The following is a 26723-nucleotide window of genomic DNA, read 5'->3' on the forward strand; positions in this document are numbered from 1 at the left end:
AAGCAGGGATGGAGTGTCGTGTCGACTGAACCCCAATGGTAAGTTCAGCTAGTGACAAATCCAGCAAAACACTGAAGGGATGCTGTTCAGTTCATGGAATATGCACAGCCTTTGCAAATATGAAATATGCTTTTGAATCATCGTGACCGTTTATTGAGAGCTATTCGAGGTTTACTTGATGTAAAGGTGGTAGGAAAAGATGCTCTGCGCTCATGTCATGAAGGGTTGGAGGGTCATTTATTATGGCCAGGTTTTGGGGGGAATTTCTCTTTTGTTCCCCTGAAAATCTTCTCAAAATTCTTCGTCATCAGAGTTCTTATAAAAATGAGCTTTTTAATTATTTTAAAGTATGGATAAACTTTGCACAAAGGTGCGCTAGTGTGACTTCTAGAACAAATAGACACCTTAGGAGAGGTCATGAGGGGGAAACTTATTAACCCAAGCATCCATCGGTCGTCTTCAACCTCCTTAGATCTGGTAGCTGGCTTTCCTTTCTTCACAAATCTCCCCTCCTCCTGCTTCTCAGGTCTACTGCGATGTAAAATCCTCTAGCGCGTCCGGGTCTGACCCGAGGCCTTTTCCTATCTGGACATTAAAGGTGCCCAGTGAGACACATTGTCTGGATGCTCCTGGATGACCAAGCTTCACTGCCACCCTGTGAAGAGGACTTACACCAGACTTAAGTTTATCTGCTAACCTAGTCACCATCGTTGAGTGTAAGAACGTAGAACAGTATTCAAACTCACCTATAGTGAGAATCCAATCGAATATTCGACTGACCACTTAATTTTTGTTTGAGGCTGTTTGTGTGACAGAAAAGGGACTACATTATTGTGAGGTGATTCTTTGAAGGTCGAAGCTTGGAAGACCCCTTTTAGACCCTCACGGTCCAAATCTTAAGAGTTGCTGCTTCCCTGAAGAGGCTCCCGGTACAAATCCCTGTTCAAGCCAGGCTTTATGAGACGAGGCACCGTAGGAGGCATCAGGATTTAAGTTGAATAATCTCCCCAATGAAATATGTGAAAGTGCTGACAGAGAAAGACCTGCTGAGATTTTCACGAGTCAGCGTTCAATTTAGAAGCTTATTTCTTTGATCCTGTTGCTTCTCTCCACCACTGTCATTGTGTTTTACTTTACTTCTCTTGATGGGGTCCACCGTGACATCCTCAATGAATGAGGAAGCAGAATCTCAACTGGCACAATTGCAAGTCAGTTGCAATGAAGCGGAAAAGAGCTGAGCCAGAAGACAGAGCAGGAAGATAAGTTGAAACAAACATGTCTCTCGCAGTTTATAGAGAAGGGATCCTGAGCAAAAGTGTGAACCCCTCACTGGGTCGGCAATCTATGATTCCTATTTCAGACTGGTCCTTGCAGTGACTGTAGTGTAACTGACCCTTCCAGTGATAAAGAGCCAACTACAAAGAAGCTTTTCTTCTGGTGGCTTATTTTCGTCGCACCAGTTCTGAGATCCTCCTCGTTTCTCTTCCCTCCAACCTTTTCTTCAGCCTTTCATGTGTTAAGATCAGTCTCTCACCCTGTCATCCCCCCTGATTAGTCTGTCTCCGTGTTCTCCTGCGCGCTGGTGATGCCAGCTAACATGTGGAGGTGTGGCTGCTGCGTGCAGACTTGCATTCAGAAGGCTGAACTTGTCAAAAGCGTCTGTAGACGGCGGCAGTTCCGAGTGTGGATCATTTGTGTACGTGCCAAAGCTGATCAGGCTTGTGTGATCCCTTTTCTGCCACATTGCCATGGCGACAGTGCCCTCCCGGGGTAATGGGGGACGAGCGCGCTAGAACTATTTATTCTCTCTCTCTCTCTCTCCAGCTCGCCCTTTCCATCTCTCTCACTCTCTCCATCTTTGCTCTCTTCCTCCCGCAACCTCTCCGTCTCCCTCGTTCCCCTGCTCTTTCTTCCCGCGCTCTGATTGGCTTCACACTCTCCTTCTCAAAATGAGATACCGCCTAATGAGATGGGGTGAGGAAGAGCGGGAGGGAGACAAAGAGCAAGTGTCTTAAAAAAATAGAAACATGTGGGGGGTGACGGTCTTCATCCCTGCATGTGCCAACACATCCGGTGGAATTAAATAAAAGCTTGTTTTTGTTGCAACACTGGCACAGATGAGACACACTTGTGTCTCGTATCTTTTTAAACTGCTCCCTAGGACCGAAAGATGTTGACTCAGTGGGAGTCCGCTCGAACCACTGAATCAGTATTTTAGCATCACATGTTGAATGTTTCCTATCTGTATTTGGAATTCTATTAATGGGGGTGCAACATTCACTCACACAGTCGCTACAGGTGAGAGTGAGTAAGACGTGTCACTAACTTGACAAATATAGGTCGACTCTAAAGCATCCAGTGACTAAATAATGTTTGGCAATTCCGTACGGTGACAACCTCCCGCCAGTAGATGGCAGTGTGAATTGATTTGTAATGAGATTTTTTTTTTAAATATCATTGAGTCGCTATTAAAGACGAAATTCAGAATTGTTCAGGTCAGTTTTCAGCTTAAAGCTTTAAACCCATCTTGTCTGTCAGAAGTCAGGCTCACTCAACCCAAAAACCTTCTTGTCCTTGCTCACTTTAAAATGTGCCCTTTTGTCCTTGGTTTTAAAGTGTGCTATTTTTAAAAGTGGAGTAGGTGGCGTCTCTCTGTTCGCGGTTGCAACTGTAATGAGATTGCTCTTTAAAATCAGGCTGACCTCTTTGCTTCTACTCCTCCCTGCCATGGTCAATGCTGACAGACATTGGCAGATGATCTTCAGCATCTCAACTTAAACTCAGTCCAGTACAGAGGTGGGCAAATTAATTCCAAGAGAGAGGGAGAGTGTTGTGAATGGCTATAAAATAAATTATTTTAAAACAAAATCTGGGAGAAAAAAAAACAGGAGAAAATGAGACTAAAATTAATCAGAAAAAGACAATATAATTTGTGGGGTCAGATTACGCAATATATAATAGTTTGCTTGATTCTGCATTGAATTTAAAAAAACATGATGGAGAAGAGTAACATTAGTATTTAAAACAAAAGCATTCATTTCATTCAGGTTGGTTATCACACCAAACTTTGTGCAGTTGGAACAAGGGTTGTCACTATGTTAAAATTGGAAACTTTATGGAGAACAGAATTGGAGGTAAATAATTCGTCATTGGGTAACACGCTGCTGGCATCTTAGAGGTACCAACTGTGTAAACAAGCATGGTAGAGCACAAGTCGTTAGCTATATCACAGATTCAGATAAGATTTGTCAGTGCTTTTGAGGAAGGAGAGCATTTTTTTGGATGATTGACACAGTTGCTTTGGTGATATCAGTTTTATTTTTAAAATTGTGCGAATTGTCTGTTTCAGAACCCAGTTTGAGGCTAGCTTTCAGTCTGAAAGATTCACTGCAGACACTTGTCCCTTGCTCTTTTAAGTTGCTTCACCACTTCCTATCACACTACGTCTTTTGAAGAGGAGAACAGGCTGACTTGCCTACTGACACGTTCAGATCATCACACCATTGGTCAGCATCTCTTCTCCTATACTGAAGCTGGAGAGCTTGTTTACCTGTGACATCATCAAGGCATGCTTTCACTTCTTGTTGAATTTGAATTCAGCTTTCTAGCTTGGCAAGTGTAAAATTAGAATTAGAAATTCAACAGAAGCAACTTTGTAGACAATGGGTGACCATTTCATGCTGCATATAAATGCACAGTTCCACAGCCATGTCTGTGAATCTTTAAAGTTTCATACAATAACTGATGAACGGCACTTCAGTGCGGGACACACACCATGGGCTCAATACCACTGTGAAATAAGAACTGTATCCAGTTTCATTATCTATACTTTTTGGAGCATTGATATTTTCAGCAACCTCAGAACACAATGTTGTGCCTGGTCAGTTATTGAGCGTCATGCCTGACATCCCAAGGGGCGGGAATAATGCAGGCAAAGGTCCGCAGGAACCTCAGGCAGCGCTCTGATCTTGCACAGTATTTGGATCTTTCCATAAGTAGGTTTCTTGAAGTGGAAAACCCTGATCTAAACAGCGTGTAATTAAAAATCTCACATGAAATAATTCAGTGCATCCATCCAGGAGGTTTAGCATGGTTTTAAAAAAGCCATGCTATTGTGATCCACCGAACCCTTTTTTGATGCATGGGAACATTTTTGCAGCCACCTATCAGGAGAGTAACATCTGAGATTTCACTGTTTAGCTCACAGCATACAATAATAAATACCAATAATACTTCACAGCCAAGACTGATTCACTTGATGTACTAAATTGCTGATTTGAGTCAGAGAGAAAGGAACTGTTTGAAGAGGCAACAGGATTGGAGTTAAAGTCTCTGCTGATCCAAGTGAGAGACACTTCTGAATCATTACTGGAGGACATTATAAAAAACTGAACTGGGACTGAATCAACACTTGTTTCAACGCGACCTCACACTTCTTCACACTTCTGTCTGTTCTCTTGAAACCTCATCGCTTGGTCCTTGTCCCTCAGACTATCTGACCTCCCATACTTTGTCTCTGAATCTCTTCACCAACTGTCCCTTTAATCTTGTCCTTTCTAGTCACTCCCAACCTCGGGGTCTTCACCATGGCCAGCTCCGCTTCCTGTCCTTGAGTCATTAAACTGTGGCAGATCTCACTGCTGTCCTAATAAGCTTCCCATCGCCTCTTGCTGCTTCGCTTCCATCAGCAAACCTCCCAGCAGGATGCTCTGTCTGGACCCTCTTATTTTTCCTGTGACCTACAACTCCATTCTGGGAGACACTGCAAGTGTTGCATCCTCTCCATCAGTGAGACGCATATACTTTCATTTTCTCTTTGTACTTGACTATCATCAAACTATAGTGCGGTTATAACAGTGCCTTAGATGTAAGACGATGCATTTGGTTATTTTTCGACAAAAGCAGTTTTGACAAAGAAAAAAAAACTATATTTTAATATTCTATTTTATAACTATTTTTTATGTTATTTTGCTGCTGGTAAGAGAGACTTCCTGATTCAGACATCGATGTGCATCCAAACAGTGCCGCACCTGAGCATCAAACGGACACATGACAAAATGACGAAGTATCAGAGCAAGATGGAGACGAGGAAGAAAAGGTGACGGAGTTAAAAGGAAGCAGAGTGTCAGTGAGTGAGTAAAGGGAGGCGGGGGGTGGCGGGTATAAATGGCAGAGTGAAAGGAAAGATGAGTGAAGCGAGGGAGCAACACTGTGACATACTGCAGACAAAAAGACTAGCAGAGTATGGGTGAGAGAGATGACGGCGAGAGCAGAGGCACGTCAGCCCCCTCCCACGTCCTCCCCCTTTTTCTCTCCCCCCTGGCCGCCCTCCCACCCTCCATCCCTGCGCAGCAGACCTTCACTGGATGTAACAAGCCAGTCAGACGGCTGCAGCACAAGCACACACACACACACACACAAACACACTTCAAGTCATGGGAACCTGTGTGATCATGTGTGTCACTGTGAGAGCGGTGCTAAAACACGCTCTACATATTTAAAGAGGCAAAAGACCCACATCACATGTTGTCGTTCTCTCGGGTCACTTTGACAGTCCTCGCTCTTTCTCTTCTTCCCTCCCTTCCTCATTCTCTCCCTCTCTCCTCCCACCTGAGCAGTAATTTGCTGGGCTGATGAGGGCAAAGCAGAGGCAGGAACACACTTCTCCTCACTCCAGAACTCACTGTGATTCAGACATCTGAGAGAAACCGATCCTTTGTGCGCTCTTTCCTAACCTCTCCTCTGTTTCTCTTGATTTTTGTCACTCTCCTACTTTCCTCCCTCCCACACTCACTCACTCACTCACTCACTCACTCTCCTTTCTCCCTGGTGTGTGTGTGAACTGTGGAATAACAGACGCTCATGTGAGCAGCCTCTGTGGCGGCAGCAGTCACTGGTGAGGAGGAGGAGGAGAGTGGAGATAAAGGAGTCAACACCACCATCGTTTTTGATCGGATTCACACCAGACATGTGAGAAGATGTCCGTGGGCGGCTGCGCGTGTCCCGGTAAGTAGCTGAGGACTGTCATTCGCAGCTGCTTCTCCACCTTCACTTTCCTCTCCCCAGTGCCGTCACTCACTTTCTCTGGTTGTTTGTTAAAGGATGTGCTTTGGCTGGTGAGTGCAGGCACTGTGGCGTGACGGAGGCAGAGAGGGGCACGGAGAGTGGTGCCCTCGGGCCAGGGGCTCTTTTTTGCAAAGACTCATGGGAGGTCACCCTGTGCAATGGTTTGGGGAATCGTTGCGAATGCAAGAACGACTCAACCAGAATTCATCCTCTCATATTCATTCCTGAAGTCGAAAAGAGTTTCTCCATCACTGTTGATGGCAACTTTCCATGTTGGTGACACTGCAAAGGTGAACACCTCTTGGAATGAGTTCTTCTGGTGATGGAAGCACATGCAAGGAATTAACCGCGTGTGTCCGGCTAGAGTCACTCGATCATGCATCTGCCGTTTAGCATGCAGAAATGAATGGCAGAAAAAGAAACAAGTTAGTGTGGACTTGGAGTCGCAGACAGATGGGAGATGGTTTATTTATCCATCCTTGGGAACAAAGCCAAATTGTCTGAAGCATTTCAGGAAATGAAAGATGCAGTAGTGTCTAACACCTTATAGCAAGTTGTTCAACTGCATCAGTGTCCAACAGTGATGTACAGATCAAGGCCAAATTCAAGTGTGTGGATGTGTGGAGTATAAAAAACCTATTTAAGCAGGTGCGACAGTGAAGATGACATGATGATGGACCAACAGAGCGCAGATCTGCACACACTCTTGATGAATGACACATCAATGTTCACTCAAAAGACTTTGCTCGCACCATTTTAACTTCCGCCTCCCCGGCTTGCACACACACACACACACACACACACACACACACACACACACACACACACACACACACACACACACACACACACACACACACACACACACACACACACACACACACACACACACACACACACAGATAAGGTGTGAATCTTCGCTCCCCAACATGTTGCTGTTGTTTGCTCACATGGCTCCACGTCTGTAGCTGTGGCACCGTCTTTCGTCTGCTGGCTGTTGCAGGTGCCGCTAATGGGAACGGACTCTTGACCCGGATTAGCGTTTGATTTCCTCAGGGATGCGGTTTTTCATTCACTTCAGCGCCATTCTGTGCATAAAGGTTCACACTCTTTTACAGATCAAAGGGTACATTAAAAAAAATCAAAAGTGTGACATTTAAAGGGCAAAGATCACTTGCTAAGATCAAGAGCCTCCGCAGAGATGCGGTCACCTCTGAACTGCAGGATGGTCAGTCGTCATTTCAGGATCTTTAGAACATTTAACTTTAATGATGAAAAGAGGGAGCTAGCATGAATTGAATAACACTTGCTGGATTAAAACATATTTTGGTGATATTTGTCTTTTTATTTTTTTTGGGACTGTCCTTCAGAAGTCATGTTTACAAAGATAAGCTAGTGGGACTCCCCTCCTCCTCAGAGATGAGCCTTGAAAGAAGTGACCAAACCGTACTTTGATAAAACTTTACATTTAAGGTCCTGAATCCAGAGTTGGGTTAATGGGCTCCAGCTGTCCTGATCTTCAACATCTGATCTTGTCACAAATTAAGGACAGACCTTTAACGCTCCGCTGCTTTGACCTACATCTTAAAAGCCAGTGTGACAGGGAGTGAGTGATCAGCTCTGAAATGGATATCCAGATGTAGCAGGAGACTTTTTGTAGCTGCTAGAATTGGTTGCTTGTGGTTTAGAGGAGTATTAAATGATGTTAAAGTGAGCTTGGTTCTGCCGCTTCTGCGTTGTTTAGTTGCTTCATTTAAAAAAGAAAAAAAATATCTGTTTGACCAAAGAATAATGGAGCCGTGAATCTGTCTTTCCAGTGCCAAACTGAATGAACGCCGGGAAACTAGGAGCTAGTGTTTGTATTAATTTGTATGTGTGCAAGTATGCAAGGACAAATTCAGAGGAAAAGAACACAATTTATTAACCATGAACTCAAATATTACATACAGACAAGATAGAAAAGTAGAGGGAGAGAAAGTTTTCAGCAACCATTCCGGAATCAAGACTTAAAGGTAGGGTAAGTGATATGAATTCAAAGTCCAACCCACTTTCTTCTCTCTCCCCCTGAGGCCACGACTCCAGAGCATTGATTCAGCGCGAGGAGAGCAGATGAATCTGATGGACATATCACTATACTGTGGGTTGGTCAAAATGTTTGGACCGTGCTGTATGTCCCACAGGTGACTGAAGTATTTGTTTTTGTTAGAGCATTTCATTTTGCTATCAGGGTACAGATGCGAGTATAAGCAAAAAAATAGCCTGTCCTACCGTTATGTACTGCTCACAGTTGAAGGTTGCAGGTTAGCTTCTTTAGCGGCTACTGCACTGGTGGTGCCGCCATATGGTGGATGAATGGGCTCTGATTCTTTGGATCAGGATTTGGCAAAGCATCTGTTATTGTTGTGCACTGAGGTGAATTTTATAATGTGGTTTTTGAATCTCAGACCACTGACATGAGCTCTACATGTGCACTCTGAAAGCAACACGTTTGGTGTTAGCTGTACTGATAAAAAGTCAGTGCTTGAAGGCAGTTCAGAGCACCATTACTGGGTCCTGCAGCATCACAGTGACGTGCCCATCTGTCGCTGTCTAACTGGCCGCTGTGGGCGCTGTGGTCAACCCTCCAACAGCCTGGATGTGGACCTGGAAGTTTAGCCAACCACACATGCAGGGATCAGGTTTCCTCTGTGCCAGTCTCAGCTTGAATCATTTGAAAGATGGAAAGACTAACTGGTACCATGTTTTGCGGTTGGGAAACTATTCAGCTGATGGACTGGTGCTAAAGAGTTCAGACGGTGGAAGGCTGCACTCATCTCTCTAGCAATTCCACGTTGAGGCTACAAAATGTGATTTATTTACTGTGTGTGTGTTGTCTATCTGTAGGAGGCAAACACTTCATCTGTAACACGACTCTGAGAGGGCTGGTGCGTTTGTTTAGAACCGGTTCGTGGCTGTCTTGTGGTTGGATGCATGCTTAATCAACACAGTCATGGAAATTTCCAAAATGAAGTATGACTGCATTCTTGAGGGCTTTGCTCCCGTCCTTTGCTGCTCCCGCTCACTTTTGTCCGTCTCATCCTCGGAGCCGCTCGCTGCTTTATTTTACAAAGGTTTTAATGACCACACAGGTGGTACCGTTTCTCGTCCCTCCTACTGCATGAACTGGGTCAGAGGTTCTGCTCGGACGACGATGATGAGCACAGGAGAGGTGAAACCAACTGGAGCTCATCCTCTTTCTGTCTCTGGTTCTGGCTTGTTTACATTCCAGAGTCATGTACGACGCCGAGGGTCCCTCCCCCTTCTTGTGTGGGCTCGGTGTTTGCGCTGGGGATTGTATGGAGACACTCGCACTCAGCATGTGCCCCAACATGTGGACGACATAAACAGTGAGGCCAAGTTGGATGAGCCCGGGCGGCGGTGTGACTCTGGAGTCTTTCTGGATGTTTGCTTTGTGGTCTGTCCGAGCCAGACCTTACATCACGTCCCCTCCACCTCCCCTTTGTTTTTAACCCTTGCTCTCGCTCACCTCTGCCCCCCACCCTCCGCCATGTTTCCCCTGTACTGTATTTCACTCTGCGCTGTGTGCACACCTTCATCGCCGCCCATCCCCTCGCCACTTCTATTTCTTCAACTCGGTTGATTGCTAGCGTATGTTACCAGGCTGGATAAGAGAAGGGAAGGGGGAGGGGAGAGGGACTGTGCCCTCTCATGCAGGGAGTCACATGCTGTCCCTGATTGGAAGAAAATGAGTAAAGACTGCTGCCTGGCTGAAATGGCAACAGACAAAAAGGCACAAAGGCTGAGCTGTTTGGAGCGGGTTGCACAACAAGGGAGCCTGAAGAGAGGAGGAGGATGTGACGAAGGCCACGGGAGAGAGTGAGCGGATACTGTGGAAAGATGTAGATTAAGCGAGGGAGAGGATGAGGGTGGGAGAAAGAAAGAACAGGGGTGACGGAGGAGGGAGGCGGGGGGGTGCAGGAAAAGGAAGCAAGTGGGAGATGAGCATCACTGTAGGAGTGCATGGGCAGAGAGAGCGAGGGGAAGGTGGAGGGGAGTCGGAGGGAGAAATCACTGTGCTTCTGTGTTTTCTGCAAGGCTGAGTGCTGATGTGATTGGCTGGGGGTGGCAGACCTGACTCTGAGATCAGAGACAGACAAAATGGCTCCCTGAGAACACAGAGCGCAGCATCAGGATGCTGTCATCTCCAGTTAGTCGACACAGGCAACTGAGTCGCACCTGCGGCACACGCCAATAGAGGACATAAACCACAGTGTCACAACAAGGCAAGGTTCAGCTTCAACATTCCAAATCTGAAATCTCTTCCTCACACTGAACATGATAATAGTGACAATCTGCTCTTCTCATCTCTGCCGCTTTAATCCCGTCACCCATTGGCCCGAAGTACCACATGTGACACTCGCTGCCGAGCTCTGTTGTTGCTGTGTGTGTGTGTCTGTATATGGCTGCCGGAGAAGATCCTGAGGAGACAACTGCCCACGGAGAGGGAGAACGCTGACATGATGAAAACAAACATACTGGCTCGCAACCACCACCGGAGGGCGCTGCTGTCAAAGGTCCAGAACTACAGTCACACTAACCGCACATCATCTTTGCTCTTATGCAACTGGAGCAGGGGTCGTCTTTTGTGAAAATCCATAAAGTGTGCACTCGAAGAATCGTACAAAAATTGCCATCATATTTTGCTTAGGAGCTTCGTGTCTTGCTTGCCAGTGTGTTTGGTAGCACTTCAGTCGCACAATTATTGACAGTAAAATACTTAAATATCACATTCACAGTTCCATGTTTGCGCATACGACTATTGTAGTGATTCTCCACCCAAAGGTGGGCCTTCTTCTGGACGGTTATTCAGTTCAGACATTAAATATATTAATATAGTATTTTCATTAATATGATCATTTAAATAATTTAAAAAATTTAATAAAACAGTTAAATTTATTTTATTGTATTTTATTTATTATTGTAAGTCATTTTAGGGGTTTTTTTCTATTCACAAACATTTTAAATGTTGACTCAACTCATGCTTCAGCAGCAGGATTTGGAATCTGCTTCATGAGCTTGCTTCCTTAGCTGCCCTCTAACAAGTCTGTCCATTTTCACATGGCAGATTCTGTTCCTGAATTTAGTTCTTCTGTTTGCATTTCCCATCAGAGGTTGCCACAGCAAATTGTCCTTAGTCATCCTCTGTAGCCTCAGGGGAGGAGGTGAGTCCCACCTTGGAACAGGCAAAATATTCCTGTAGCTGCTTTGTTAGCCAGCGATTTCTGATGACAGGAAACTGACATTTGCCTACATCTTTGGTTCTTGGTTGTGTGGAGCTGGGTCTGAGCCGCAGGGAAAGAAACAAGTGCCGGTAGAAGGGGCCATTGTTGCTGTTTTTACTGGTTCCTTCCTGTGTCCCCCTCCAGGCAGGTGTTGACCACAGAAAGGGCTGTTGTTGGATATGGGCCGAGACATGTCACCTGCCAGTCCCTGCAAGCTGGAATGAGTCATGGAGTAGGTTATTCGGCCACTTGGACAATCGCCAAGTGAGACTTCATCCAAGTGATGTGAAACAGATAAAGAGGAAGATAGCTTTGTCGTGGTCATGAATACAGTTATAAATTGACAGGTTTAACTTTGGACCTTTCAATAGAAAGCCAGTCCGTCGTGCTGCTGGGACATTGAAGAGGTTCTTGTCTACATTTAATATTACCATTAGAACAACAGTCCTCGCTTCTTCTTTGCTCTCGGACAAAATGACGTGAGGTTGGCATCAGTGCTTGGACTCGGATCAGTTCACACTCTGTTTTTTTCTAGACTGAGATTGGCATGCGGCTGTTTTCTGATGAGTCCTGAGGTCTGCAGGAAGGGAGGGCTGCTGGGATATTTGTTATCAGAACTCCAGCAGACGTCGTGATGGTCAGTTTCCTGTTGACGAGAGAGGGAAGTGGCATGTCGTGTGTGTTTGTGTGTACATGCACGCAGTAGCGTTTCGGCCCCCCAGCGGCCCCCCCTCCTCATGCCCCTGAGCCTGACTGTCTGGACATGGGAGATATCGGAGTGGTGGAGGCATGAAAAGCGGCTGAGTCTTGAGTTAGTTTTGTGTGACGCGCTTCAAGTTGTTGACAAAATGGCGGCACCAGAACAACTAAACCCAGACGGAGGTGAGTCTTGGTGTTACTTTGCCTCTTTGCCAATTTCTTGAAGCTAAAGTAAAAACTAATGAACTTTTGCTTGCAGTTATGTTGGTCTTCTGCTATCGGTTCTTGTTTGTAAGGCGGATTGAAATTGTTTTGTGTTCTTGGAGACACCTGGTTGCATGTAAGAGTTTATTCTGCTGGTGTCTAATCACCATTTGTACATAGGCTTAATGCTGGAGGTGGTGAAGTGGGGTTGGGGAAGGTAGTGGGGCGCGTGTGAGCGCGACTGACTGGCTAGGGTGCTGGTGGAAGATAAGGCTTGCCTCACGGCTCAGCGCGAAAGAAGCGGTGTGTGTAAGCCCTGGAAGCCTTATCCTGACACACCTCCCACCCCCACCTCCTCTCCATCACCCCGAACACACACTTGTGCGGTGGATTAACCCCGGCATGTGCCATTTCAATGGGCGAGCTTAGAACACACACTCACACAAGCAGAAAAATGCATTCACACACACTGGATTAACCCTTGTGTGTCCAGCTCCATGAATGATTTTTAGCCTCTCTACAGTTGTGACATCCCTAACTGCTGGCGTTACCATGACTACAGGGGGTCAGTGAATGCGAGATAGGCAAATCCACATCAGTCGCCCACAGCAGACTCTCTAAGCTAGCGCAGACTACACCTCCTGCTCTCATAAGAGACAAGGGCTCAGCCGAAAAGACTGTCAGAGCCTCGTGAGCCGTGTAGTGCTTATATTGCAATGGAATAAACTGTTTTCAAGTGACGTTTGTCGCTTATTTTGACTGTTATAGGTACAAACCAACAATTGTTTGATGGGATAAAACAACGTGTATTATCCTGTTTTATTTTTTTTTTATTTCTGCACGCTCAACGGAACCACATCCTTGTGTAAGCCAAGGATATCACACCCATGCCAGAGTACTGTGTACGTAAGGGATTATTTTGTAATCAGAAACAGGTTAATAGTGCACTCAATAAACTACTTGTGTGCATTACATATTTTAATTTTTTGTTTTTGCGGCACATCCATTTGGGGATTAATCATGTCCATATTAGAAATATTAAAGTATTACCAAAAATAAGGGTGTTTTGAAGACCATTATTAGTTAGGATTTAGTTCAAAATATTTTCCTTCTTTGAACATTGTCCCTGATGACGCTAGTCCCCCCCGGTCAGCCAACAGTCCCTCTCATATGCTTCTTGCTAATCTTATCCTTCCTGGTCACTCCAATGAAAACCTGAGCATCTTCATGTGTGACTCTTCAAACTCTGCTTCCCGTCTTTGGGTCAGAGCTGCCGTCTCTCACACATACATCATGGCAGGTCTCACGACTCTAGAGCTTCTCTTTCACTCTCTGACAGTGGTCTCCACCTGTTCCACCCTTCCTGCACTCTCCTCCTCACCTGTGCTATTGAGCCCAAATACAACTCAGTTTTCACTACCTCTACTCATTCAACTGGATTTTTCTCTCCTAATCCCACAAGGAGTTTGATCTCAAGATTTTCAAGCAAGACATGTCTTTGCACAACCAACATTGAAGGAAAGTGACCCAACAAATTAGTGTCTGCATGTTGCTTTACAACAGAGATGTTCAAAGTGAGGCCCGGGGGCCACATGCGGCCCTTTGCCTGTGTTGATGCAGCACTCGCAAAAGATGCAGGTTTCATTCATTACTTTTGAACTTAATAAAATAGAAACCAATTGGTTGATGTTTAGGTTTTTAGTTCCCTTTTTAAAGAGAATTATTGGATAGTTGAATAGCTTTTGTCCTTGATGAATTATGAGCATTTTTATTATTGTTTTGAAATTTATTTTTTTAACACCTTGAAAATGTGTCTGCTATTTTACTCATTATTTTCCAAGATATTAAGATCCTCAAATATTACTGATTTACATTGATTTACCTAAAATTAAATGTACAAGAATTAAACATTGTATTGAAATAACATACTTCAAACATAAATCTTGGCAAGATTATTACACTTTTTCATTTTCATTGTACTGAAGTAGCAGTTACATTTAAGATTCTTTTTCTTTTGTCCTACCTATTGGCTTGCCGGCCCCTCACCCTAGCCTCAGTATATGATGCGGCTCCAAAGAGGAATCTAATGCTTTACAAAATATGAAGTAGTCATCATAAAAAACACTTGCAGAATTAGAATAGAAAATGTTTCTCAAAATAACAGATTGAAAGTCTTGGTGAGATTAGGATTAGTGTGAGATTATTTCATCCAGTTGCATGAATTAAATCTGTACCAAACAATACAATGCTGCAGTCTGAAGACAATAAGGCAGAACAAAATCATGTCAAATTTTGAATAAAACAGTAAAGTTTATGCAGTAACCATCCCTCAGCAACAGGGTAATGAACCAAGGTCGTGTCAACAATGCATTATGGCATGCAACACTAGCTAGATATCAGTTTAGTTTAATGGTTGTATAGTACGAACAGCTCTCCTTATTTTGTAGCTGCCTTTTAAAGGTGCATTGTGGGATATTTAGTTCAGCTGTGACGGGGAGTTACACTTTCACACCCGACACTTCTATACTGTATTTCACTGGACGAAAACCACGTCCAAGTTCCCCCTCTGATTATCTCGCCAACCTCCTGCTCCTCGTGGTTTGTTCATGCTACTCTCTGCATTCCTAATTTACACAGCATCCAGTCTGTGGACCCCCAGGTTCACGGACAGCTCAGGCTCAACCATGCACACAGGAGCTCGGGCAGGCCGGTGTGGACCAATCAAACATTAACTCGTGTCAGTAGAATAGTTGCCTCCACCACTGCTGTTTTGTTTGACAGCTGTTGTTGTCAACAGTTGCCTGTGTGCAGCCACAGCATAATTGGTGAATAAATCATTTATGAAACATTGTGTTTCACTCCTCGTGCTAGGATTAGACTGGGTGTGAATCCACCTCTGCTGCTGGCTCATATCGTTGGCTACAGTAACATGCGTTTCTGTTCGGTATTTATACAGTCAAAGGCTTGACCTAATAACTTGTTCTTTTTATATCTGGACACCAGCCATATGGATGAGCCGTCGCTGGCTGTGATCTGAATATCTGATGATAATTTGAAGCGATTTAAGAAGATTTACTGTGTGCATGTGCTTTTGGAATGGGAAGGAAATGCACATAAACTCAAAGATGCCATGAAGTTACCCTCTTTTTTCTGCATATTTCCTGATGATGATGATGAATATGCAGAAAAAAAAGGTTATTATTATTTTATTATTCTATTATTATTATTATTATTATTTTAACTTTTATAAATTATTAATGGCACTGCTGGTCTGGGGATTACCCCATAAAATCAATGCATGGCAACTTTCTAAAAGTCTAAAATCTAAGAGTCTAAAATTGTGATTTAACATCCCGTTTTCTTGACATTAGAGAGTGTTGACAAAGATGATCAATTCAGATGGTCTGTTTTGTGATTCATCAACTGCAACAAGTTTACCTCCTAGAAATTCACAGGTGAAGCATTGGCACCATGAAACAGAATGTTTTGAGAACAGTAGACTTGACACCATATATGATGTCATCAACATTACAAATATTAAGTAAAAGCAAAGTTGTGTTCATATATGCTATTAATCTCCGAATGTCCTTAATTTTGTCGTAGCAGTACGTGAGATGGAGATCAACAGTGGAATAACACTGGCGATACATCACAGATTTAATCATCAAGCATTTTTATTATAGCTTGGTATTGATTCAAATTTCCCAATGATTCACGATTCAATTCAATTTGGCTATAAAAATAAGGCAGTAAATAGTAGAAAAACCCACTATTAAAAATACTGTTGGACAAATTTTGGACTATGCACAGGAAAATCAATTCAGGTCGATGAAACAATATTTTTATTTCTTTCTTTTTTAAAAGCCAGCCCTACTTTTTAATATATGTGAAGGCAGGATGGATATGCAGAACATATGCATGTATGTGGAACATTTGGACGTTATGTACTTGATCATTATATCATACATATAATTATGATTATTTCTATTATGTGTACGCATCCATCCATCCATCCATCCTCATTACTTGAGGTATCAGTTGCCGGGTCGTGGGGGCAGCAGCTTCAGAAGGTTGTGCCAAAAGCCCATCTCCAGGGCAACATCCACCAGCTCAGACTGGAGGATCCCGAGACGGATACAATCCCTCCACCTGGCCCTGGGTCGACCCCTCGATCTCCTCACAGCTGGCCATGCCTGAAACGCCTCCAAAGAGAGGCAGCCAAGTGGCTTCCTCTTGAGATTCCCAAACCACCTCAACACGGAGAAGCAGCGGCTCTACTCCGAGCCTCTCCCAAGTGACAGAACTTCTCACTATCTCTAATGGAGACGCCTGCCACCCCTCGGAGAAAACTCATTTCAGCCTCTTGTATCCGGCTACAATGGTTGAAGTAGGTTTAGAAACCAAGACGACGGTTGAAAAGAAGAGGTTCAACTACTCTCCAGTATTACATAATTTGATTTATATTATAATAAAAAAAATAAAACAGTACAATAATCCCTCTAAGAATGAATACTCTGGCAGCCTATAGAGACGTGATTCTGTCCTGGATGGACAGCTTCCGCTTTAGTAGCCAATATTTGAGTATTATAATCCATTTAAGTACGATTTAGCTGCTGTTCTATTTGGGCTCTGGCTCAACAGTGAACCCCACCGCATGCATCTTGTTTGCCAGCTGATGGGCACTAATGAGGTGAACATGAGATTCACTTGCATCATGTTTATTTCCTTGCACACACTCCTACTCCCGGCATTAGGCCAATTCTCATCTGTGTCAGTTACGAAGAAGGGAGGATGGGGACGAGGGCGGATGAAAAATTGCTTACCAGACAACCTTTATGTGCAGTTGTGCATTAGAGTGGTGGTGGTGGCGGCGGTAGTGGTGGGGGCAGGCGGCTCGCTGCGCTGGGCAGAGGAGAGAGGAGCAAATGTATTGCGGAGGGAGCAACGGAGGAGGAGGAGGGCCTACAGCTATTGTTCATGTCCTCCCGTGAACAAAGGGCTCATCGGGGTCTGTATGTAAACCCACAGCGGGCTTCAACCCACTGACAAGGCCTCATGCGGGACAAAACACAGCCGAACGACTCCCGCAATTTGGCCGGTATTCCGACTCAGATTCGCGGTTTCAGCCGATTTTATTGATCCCGTTCCCCGGGACGTGTGTTGTTGGTACGTCGCGTCCAGCGGGCCTATCGGTTCTTACGCACGGAGCGTACACGGTCTGGATCTGTAAACATCAATCTTCTGCTTGGACTTCTTGGCAGGTAAACGGCTGCTTTTTCGCCCAAACGCGCACTTTCCCACCTCCGATACACCGGACCAAGCGGTCCGACTCGACATGCGATGCATTCCAATTCGAATATTGCCTTTATCCGCGTGAATTCTCGCTGAAAGGTGTTTTTTTGCGATACGCCGTTAGCAGGAATGCTAACAGATTACCAACTGCTAACGTTAGCTTCAACCGCGGAGCTCCGAACGACGTTGTTTTTCCTTCCCATCGCGGTTGTTTGTCGATCACAGTTGCGGTCTGTGGACATTATGTCGGTACTCGTTTCCAATCGCTAATCTTGATGCAACTCCCATTGAAATAAACCGAGTTTATCTGCCTTGCCGTGCTAACTGCTAAGTGTTAGCGCTCCCCGCTATCCCTTCTAATTGCTTTTGTAGTTGCTGAGTGCGAATCCCTTTTTCTGTTATTGTTGAAAATAAACCTTATTTAAAATAAAAGTTTCATCCCAAGCAAGTGGGGTCTTCTCACAGCTTCAATCGTGTTCATATTATATATATATATGTATAAATGTATTGTAGGCGTCAATTGCGGACGGCAGATGTCCCGAACTGAAGCAAGTTATTTTACATTGAAGGAGACAATGTTGAGCCCGGCGGATCGCTGTCTGATGTTCAAGTGTTTAAACGTGCAAGACACATTTGTACCGTTTATGTGTGGCTTAAAGCCGGACTCATTTATTGCATGTTTAATGTGGATGTGTGGTGTTTGCTTGTAAGATGGGGAGCAACACGATTCCCAGTGGAGGAAGTGGAATCCAGCTGATGTGATTGTGACTACCCGTCATTAACCGCTAACAGGAGAGGAAAGGAGCTAATGGAGCTTTCAACAACTAATGGACACACAACCATTGATTGTTTATTTATTTATTTAGCAGCCCATTTGTTTGCCTGGGTGGTTCCATAGAAGCACTGCCCACCACTTTACTGAGTGTTTTTGATATAGAGTAAATAATTACTTGTAGCAAATTATCTTTGCAAGTATTGCAAATTTGTATTGTATTGTATTTGTATTGCACTTGGCAACTATTCGACAGTATGGGACTCACAAATAATTTTGTCCATTTATCCTTGTTTGAATTTCTTCATAGAGATTTTACTTGTTTTCACGCCCCCTTTGGCCTGACAGGGGTCCATGACATAAATCAGTCTTTGTACACATGAATCTATTACATGCTACTCTGTTTAATATGCAGAGACAAGACTAGACATTTATATTTTGGGGGGGTGGTGCTCAGCCGTGGTTATGGCCAGGGTCGTGACCTGGAGCCCGCCACGCCTGGATGACCTTTATAGAAGAGCTGGGCAATTAGACTAAAGTAGGGGGGTGGTGGTGGCTTGCGTGTAATGAAGAGGATTCACAAGTGTTTTGTTTTTGACTTTGGTTTATATTTTTTGAAAGGTAGATGTTAAAGAGATGTAGACGTCATGCTGGCAGTGGTGATTGTTTTTCCTTGGATGTACTCCAATCCATACTGGGTTTTTTATGTTACGGTTTGATATGTGAAATAATATCAAGTGTTAAAACTGATGTGCAAATTTCCTTTATTTCTGAAGGCTGTTCCTCAAAGTCATTCAAGCTGTACTCTCCGAAGGAGCCCCCCAACGGTAGCACTTTCCCCCCCTTTCATCCCGGCACCATGCTGGACAGAGACGTTGGGTAAGTTGTTTTTTTTAATTAAAAAAAAATATATATGTTATGTTGACCTCTCATGGCAATTGTCTTGCTTGTGTCAATATAATGGATATAGAATTCATATAGATGCAAGTGTATATTGTGTATAAAGCTGAAAGATATGTGCTCATATTTAATTCAGGGCTGTGAGTTTTTTTCTTATTTGTTCCTTGTATTTGGAAGCATTTCTGGGTGTATTTCTTTCTTGCGTATTGTTGTGGTACAGTGACACTAGATGTGGTAATTACCCCATTAAAGATATCTAAATCTGTGTCTGTTAGCAGTTTAATTTAGGGAAGTCTGGCCAGATAGGATTGTGGAATAATTTATAAAATATAAATAAATATAAAAATAAAGACTGCTAAAAGATCATTCAGTGTTTTGGGTCACATGCTGCAGCATTTTCTTGGGAGGATGAATATGTTTTCAGATGTAAAAATTGTGAATTCTGAGTGGAAACATGGCTGCCATTGACAAAGTGTTTTACCCCGTCCCGTTTGTGTATTTTTTTCAGTACTGATTATTCCCAGTAAATTCTGCTTTTATTGTATACTAACAAATGTTTGTGGTTGCAAAGTGTTTTGACTGAATGTAAGTGAATTGACAGCTGTGCATCAAACTAACAGCACTACATCCGGTTCAATCGCAGGTTCAAGCAGCAGGGATAATGGTGTAATATAATTTCTTCTCTTAGTGGTTGTTGGTTTTGTCAGACTATGAAAGAAGTTGTGGGATCTGGAAATGCAACTAAAGCAGATTCTTTTAAACTGAAAGAATGTCTCATCTTGAAGTGGAATTTTTCACTTGTCCTGAGGCTTTATGGACCCGGTACATAAACATGCTGAGATGAAAGGCTGGAGTCAAGAGGGAAATAACAAGCCCTCCGTTCTTGGAAAGTTCAGAGATCAGTGAGAGGGTTTGCTTGAAGTCATCTGGTGCATCTGTTTGTAGTCTCTCCGCTGCTACCAGGTGTATGACTGGTTTCCTTCTTAGTATTAAGCAAAAAAGCAAATAGAATGTGCTATTAATAAAGCTTAGTCATGGGTACAAATGTTTGTCCAGGCTCCTAGACATAAGGGCCAAATCAATCGTAGCGCCAAGGTTTGTTATTGAAATGATACTCACTTCAAATTTTTCTCATCTTTTAAATGGCAAATATGGATGTAGTTTTGTTGTATACACCACTATTTCAAAGATTTAGAGAATTTAGCTTTCCACAAAAAAGACTTTTCTTCTCTTTGCCATTTAAAGTTTGAGGTTAATGTCATACGATGGTAGGATCTAGTGGCTCTAGAGCAGGATCTAAATATGTCTCCTTTTTTACCTTCAGGCCAACCCCAATGTATCCCCCGACATACCTCGAGCCAGGCATCGGGTAAGGCTTATCTCCTCTGTCGACTTATTGAGTGATTATAAAATATATAAATTAAAGCATAGTAGTCCTCAAAAGTGCTCATTTCTAATACTTGGATAGTTTTGTCCATCCGATCATGGTCGAAGCTTCCAGTTGACTTCCACTTTTTGAACCTTTCGTGTGTTTGCTACTGCAGGAGGCACACACCATATGGCAACCAGACAGACTACAGAATATTTGAACTCAACAAAAGGCTACAAAATTGGACAGAGGTTTGTGGAAAATCGTACATGCTCATAAAACTTGCACCACTCTGAATTCGACTTCTCTTTTCTGTAGGACTGCGACAACCTTTGGTGGGATGCTTTTACTACAGAATTCTTTGAAGATGATGCCATGTTGACCATTACATTCTGTCTGGAGGATGGACCCAAGCGTTACAGTAAGAGCTGCGACAGCTACTGTGATTTTTAATGTGACCTTATTTAACCATAAACACTTATTTTTTGTGCCTCTCCCCTCAGCAATTGGTCGGACGTTGATTCCGAGGTACTTTCGGAGTATATTCGAGGGCGGTGCCACTGAGCTTTACTATGTGCTGAAACATCCTAAGGAGTCATTCCACAACAATTTCGTGTCACTGGACTGTGATCAGTGCACAATGGTCACCCAGAATGGAAAACCAATGTTCACACAGGTATGTTCTTTAAACACGTTTACCCAGAATAACACACTTGGGTTGGGTGCAGACACTCTGCAAGACCTGTTGGATGAAACTACTGTCCTGTTTAATGCATACTTTTGTAGGTCATGTGCTGGAAATGAGTTTTTTTTTTTCCAAGTTCAATTTACTTACTTACTTACTTATATTAAGTGTTGGAACCAGAATAACAGCCTTTATTTATTTTTTAACTCATTATTAAATTAAAACATTATTCCCATTCATAAATGTTTTTCTTAGAACTCATAAATGTATGAAACTGTATGCACGTATAAATGTGACTGAGTGTAAATTCTTTTATACGCGATGCATAAAAATACAAACCCTCATGGCACATCTTTGGAGGCGATATAGCGATGTCTGTGTAAATATATTACGAAGTGTGATGCTTGTGGAACCTGAAAGCCAGTGTTAATGAATATGCGGAAGTTAACGTTTCACATTCCCGCTCCCTCAACCTCTAGGTATGTGTCGAGGGTCGTTTGTACTTGGAGTTCATGTTTGACGACATGATGAGGATAAAAACGTGGCACTTCAGCATCAGGCAGCATCGTGAACTCATTCCCCGCAGTATACTGGCAATGCATGTAAGTGAAGTCAAGCTAGAAGACGATTTCATGCCTCTGGATCGAATGTCTTGTTGATCTCTGACTGCTGTGTTTTCAGGCCCAGGACCCGCAGATGTTGGACCAACTGTCTAAAAACATTACAAGATGTGGACTGTCGAACTCTACTCTAAACTACCTCCGTGTAAGTCAACAATGTCCTATTTCCCACTACAATCATGATAGCTTTAATTTATAAGTCATCACTTCAGTGGACAAAGCTGAATTTGTTTAGTTAATCCACTCAATGTGACTGGCAAAGTAGAAGTTGCCTCACTTTTCATTGTTATGGGCCTGTTGGATGTTGGTGTCAGTAATATTACCACAGGATTCGAAGATGCTTACGTTGACTGTACAAGAAGCTAAAATATTCAAAATGAAGAAAAATAATGATCAATATGTTTCAAATTTAAATGTTTTATCTCAATCAGTTTGATTGCATTCATGTTCTTGTTTGGTCAAACCCTGATACAGAGAATGGACAGTTTACAGCATCTGAATCTCAAGATTCAGAGGAGAGCCATACAGACATGACCTCTCAGTGGCTTGTCACAGTCTTAATCGGATTTAGTAAAGAATTACTGTTCCAAAAGTATTGCCCCCGGTAGTCTCCTTATGATGTTACAGGGTATTACGTATCTAAATAACTTCATGTCTGTAGAAAGAAAGAGCTGTCACTGGAAATAAAGTGTGAGAAATAAATTGCTGCATAGAGTTGCCCTGAGGCAACAAAGCACATTTTCGTGTTTCACTCTTGGCCTTTAAGAACAACATTTTTCCCCATAAAATAATGCTAGAAGGCACGTCTCTGTCCAAAACATTTTGATCAGAAACATATCACCTTTATAAATACATTTGTAAGGTCCCTCAACATTAGCAACAAGCTTTTTTTAGCTTTATTATTTTGTAGGCAGCTACATTTATACAATTTTATGCTGTTTTAATAATCTTAATTAATCGGTATATGACGTGTGTGGGTTGATGCATGTCTGATTGCAGTGTTGTAAATAGTAGTTAAAAAGCAAAACATTTTTTGTATGTGTATATGTATTTCAGCATCTATATAAAGGGCCATTTTCATTTTGTGTAGGTTTTTGTTATGGATAGGATTTATTTTTTGTATTTATTTACTTTATATTACATCTTTCTATTATCTTTATGTAACGAAAAAGTTTGAGTAACATAATAATAATAATAAAAATAATAATAATGAGTAATAAATTGTAGAAACCACCTGTAAAGTTTTAAAGGCAAAATATGAATTACACAAAATGTGGTTTTTAGAACTATGTTGATGACACAACTGGTTGACACATGAAGCTGCCGAATTTAGCTGTTTAAAGTTGACTAGCCGTTGTAGTCCTACTGTTGGATGGACTGTCAATGCTTGTGGATCTCGGGTGGTTTAGCCCAAATGGTCTCTCCTGAGTATAACAGCAAAAGTAGAGCATTTGTTCACCAGCTGCACTTGCTACAAATGTGAAACCAACCAAGTTATCTGTTGTGATCGTGTTTCCTAACCATCGTCTGTTTGGTTGTATTCCAGCTTTGTGTGATTCTGGAACCCATGCAGGAGCTGATGTCCAGACACAAGACGTACAGCCTCAGCCCCAGAGACTGCCTCAAAACCTGCCTCTTTCAGAAATGGCAGAGGATGGTGGCACCACCAGGTATGAGTGAAAACACTGCTCACGCGCCAAGCTCATTGGCAACCGATCTTAACGGACCTCTCTATTCAGCGGAGCCATCACGACAGGCCCCGAATAAAAGGCGGAAGCGCAAGATGTCAGGTGGCAGCACAATCAGCGGAGGGGGAACCAACAATAACAACAACAAGAAGAAGAGTCCTGGCAGTGGCTTCCCTCTGTCCAGCCAAGTTCCTGTGAGTGGCTCTCAGTCAGCCCGTGAAGCTGTATTATTCTCGCTAGTTTAAAAATGATGGCCTTTGCCAAGGATTGCTTTTATCTTGAACATTGAAATATATATGCTTCACGTTGATCCATGGCTTTGACATCCTTCACATTCGTCTTCACAGGATGTGATGGTAGTGGGAGAGCCCACTCTGATGGGTGGAGAGTTCGGCGACGAGGATGAACGTCTGATCACACGACTGGAGAACACGCAGTTCGATGCCGCCAACGGCATTGATGACGAGGACAGCTTCAATAACTCTCCAGCGCTGGGCTCCAACTCACCCTGGAACAACAAGGCCCCTTCCAGCCAGGAGAGCAAGAGCGACAACCCCACGTCCCAGGCTTCCCAGTAGAGCATCGAACCCCAAAACCTCACACAAATCATGTTCTTACTCAAAAAGTCCACCCCAGATCCCAGGTGCAACTTAGGCCCTTAATCGCCTGCCCACTGACTCCAGACTTTACGATAAGAATCATCGACCACTCCTAGCCTGAACAATCTCAGTATCGGCCCGACGTTCTCACTGAGCCAGAGGAGGTTTCACCATGTTTCATCCTCGCTGTGACTTGCCCCAGTACTTAGTCTCTGGTCCTTTCTCTCTGTCCTCCAATGTATCGAATGTCCTAACAACGCCCTCAAACTGCATTGGGAAGGTGCTGTGACACATACTCACAGCGGTAAAGAATGGAAAGGTGGCAGTTGGACTTGACAACGGTGGCGAGTTGCTTAGGGACGACTCGTCCATCCAGACATCAAACATGACTATCGCCGCATCAGTCTGTTAATAGCGCGTCTGTGTTCGTGAGCGAATGGGTGAAGGGTGTAGATGCCGAGTTTGCAACTTTCACACTAAAGAGACCATAATAAAGTCAACCCATCCAAATTGACACCGTAGTAGCTAATGTGGCACTGGACGAAGGACAGACACAAACATAAATGAAGGATTTTCCAGTTCCCTTGTGCCCGACTCATCTCTGAGACAATGTCTGTTCTAGAGAGAGCATTTGCAACAAACATACACTCACACACAGCTACACGTTTTAAGAGTTTTTATACAGTATATATTTCCCTAGAATGTTTTTTTAATTTGTATTAAAACACCTTGTTTCAACTTTTTTATTTTTACCAATACTGAAAAGCTACAGACCAAGGAGCAACACAGGACTTTTATCCCCGTCCCTCCCTCTAAGATATATTGTTTTTATCTTTTATGTTTATAAAAGAAATTATTCAGTGTGGATGTTTTTATGTTGTCTATTTTTGGTTCCTTTTTGAAGATATTTTTTTGTGTATTTGTGCTTGTATATTTAAGGTAGTAGCAAAGTTCTGTCTGACTGTAATAAAATGTATTCTTACTTAGATTTATCTAAAGCCATCCCGATCTAATGTAAAGAAACAAATAGGAAAAAGGAGAAAAAAAACTTCATGGTCCCGGCCCTCGCCTTTTTCCTCCTCCCTCTTTTTTAAAACTTGTGTAAATTAAATGACAAAACCCCAGGGGTACAACAGCACCGTGGAAAGATCATTAACTGTCTTTTCATTTCTATTTATTTAGGTCATTTCAGCAAGTCACTTGTGTAAACAGGATGTCTTTTTTTTTTTCCAATGTCGGTCACGATTTTACATGTCACAACCCAATGTCAAGTATTTGTTAAACAATAGATTCTTCTCTACAAACATCTGGTTTGTTTATATCATGGTCTCTCTTGTGGTCATCAAAGAGGCAGTCATTCATTCTGGGTTTTTTTTTCTCCCCCCCCCTCCCCCACTTACCATGTGAGTTGATCTTGTGTTTCTGACAACTTGTAGAGAAGCGCTTGGAAGTAGGACACAGGTGAAACCTCCTGCTACTTACAACCTGGCTGGATGTTTCCTGACTGACGTGTTTTGGCATCCTGTACATCTCTGTTTGGTCTTAGTTTGACACAAGCAGCAAGTGCGATTGAGTTCGAATGGCGGCCTGTACCTTCCTCAATCCTTGTAGAAAGATCATTGTTTGATATATATATTTTTGATTTGGTTAGTTTCTGCCCTTGATAATTAATGTATGGTACCAATAAAATGATACATTTTCACTTTAATTTACTGAAGTTGGTGTTTTTTATTAGATTTCTTCATGGTGGGTGGAAAGTTGGGTTTTTTTTTTTTTTCTCTCCCATGAGTTTGTGATCAGTTATTTGCATGTTAATAACACAGATTATACTGTACAAGCCAGTCTATAAACATGGTTAGGTTCATTTCAATGGTTGCATCACTACACTTGTATCACACCCTTGCTATATAAAACGGTCTGAATACACATGCATCAAAATAGTGTACATATAGTAAGGCATGGCCTCGAACCAGATTAATGTGCTTGCAGTGTGTACACATAGGATTTTGAAATATTCAGCCTCCCCTCAAATGTGGCATCCACATGCATTTTGCTTCAAATTAAATGGCACAAATACAGTATTTTCATCTTCGAGACCAAGCTGAGAACATCTGCTTATTGTTTACAAGCTAATGCAGACGCTTCATTTAAATACTGGTACAAATTCACATTCCCTCTGCATTGTCTTCAGTTGCAAAAGTATGACTTAATGATCGCTTTCTTTCTAAAGATGTCATTATCTTATTTAATTCCCATCTCATTACCCCTGATCTTCTCCCCTTGTCCTGGCTCATCTCATCCCTGCCTAATGGCATGCTTATCCCATTTATTCTGGAAATGGCTGAACTCTTTGTTGTCTTTAAGAGACAAATTGCACTTTTAATGGGAAGTTAATTTAGCATAAAAATGGGAGCGTCGTAAGATGCTCTCTGATTTCTTTCTTTTTTTTTTTGAGCCCAGACTGCCTTTAACTGGGTGTGTTTTTGTGATTCGAAATCACAACATATTAAACAAATGACAGCTATAATAATTTTCAAACCTGTTCTT

At 42.9% G+C, this 26723-nt stretch overlaps 1 protein-coding gene across 4 annotated transcripts; it reads left to right on the forward strand.

The window, feature by feature from the left end:
• The first annotated feature begins 5672 nt into the window (after positions 1 to 5672).
• Positions 5673 to 25884, forward strand: LOC128753702 (LIM domain-binding protein 1-like). 4 transcript variants are annotated; one of them, XM_053855669.1, is made up of 11 exons: positions 11969 to 12230; positions 19092 to 19194; positions 20540 to 20584; positions 20760 to 20835; positions 20903 to 21005; positions 21088 to 21260; positions 21749 to 21871; positions 21951 to 22034; positions 23436 to 23559; positions 23629 to 23771; positions 23925 to 25884. In XM_053855669.1, exons 1-11 carry the CDS (start codon positions 12086 to 12088, stop codon positions 24153 to 24155), a joined length of 1350 nt encoding a protein of 449 aa, XP_053711644.1. In that variant the 5' UTR covers positions 11969 to 12085; the 3' UTR covers positions 24156 to 25884. The 4 variants fall into 4 exon arrangements, with proteins under 4 accessions (XP_053711645.1, XP_053711643.1, XP_053711644.1 ...); XM_053855670.1 differs by lacking the exon at positions 11969 to 12230 and adding an exon at positions 5673 to 6006 and having other exon boundaries at positions 23436 to 23771; XM_053855668.1 differs by having other exon boundaries at positions 11867 to 12230; positions 23436 to 23771.
• Positions 25885 to 26723: the final 839 nt, after the last annotated feature.

The sequence above is a fragment of the Synchiropus splendidus genome, chromosome 2 (assembly GCF_027744825.2).
Source record: "Synchiropus splendidus isolate RoL2022-P1 chromosome 2, RoL_Sspl_1.0, whole genome shotgun sequence".
NCBI classification, from domain to species: domain Eukaryota; kingdom Metazoa; phylum Chordata; class Actinopteri; order Syngnathiformes; family Callionymidae; genus Synchiropus; species Synchiropus splendidus.

Excerpts from the sequence above, each read along its gene's own strand:
- LOC128753702 (XM_053855668.1), top strand. The coding sequence starts at position 12,086 with ATGCCCCTGAGCCTGACTGTCTGGACATGGGAGATATCGGAGTGGTGG. Across the intron at positions 21,261-21,748 it reads GAAAACCAATGTTCACACAG|GTATGTGTCGAGGGTCGTTT; the intron begins GTATGTTCTTTA and ends CTCAACCTCTAG. Across the intron at positions 22,035-23,435 it reads CTACTCTAAACTACCTCCGT|CTTTGTGTGATTCTGGAACC; the intron begins GTAAGTCAACAA and ends GTTGTATTCCAG.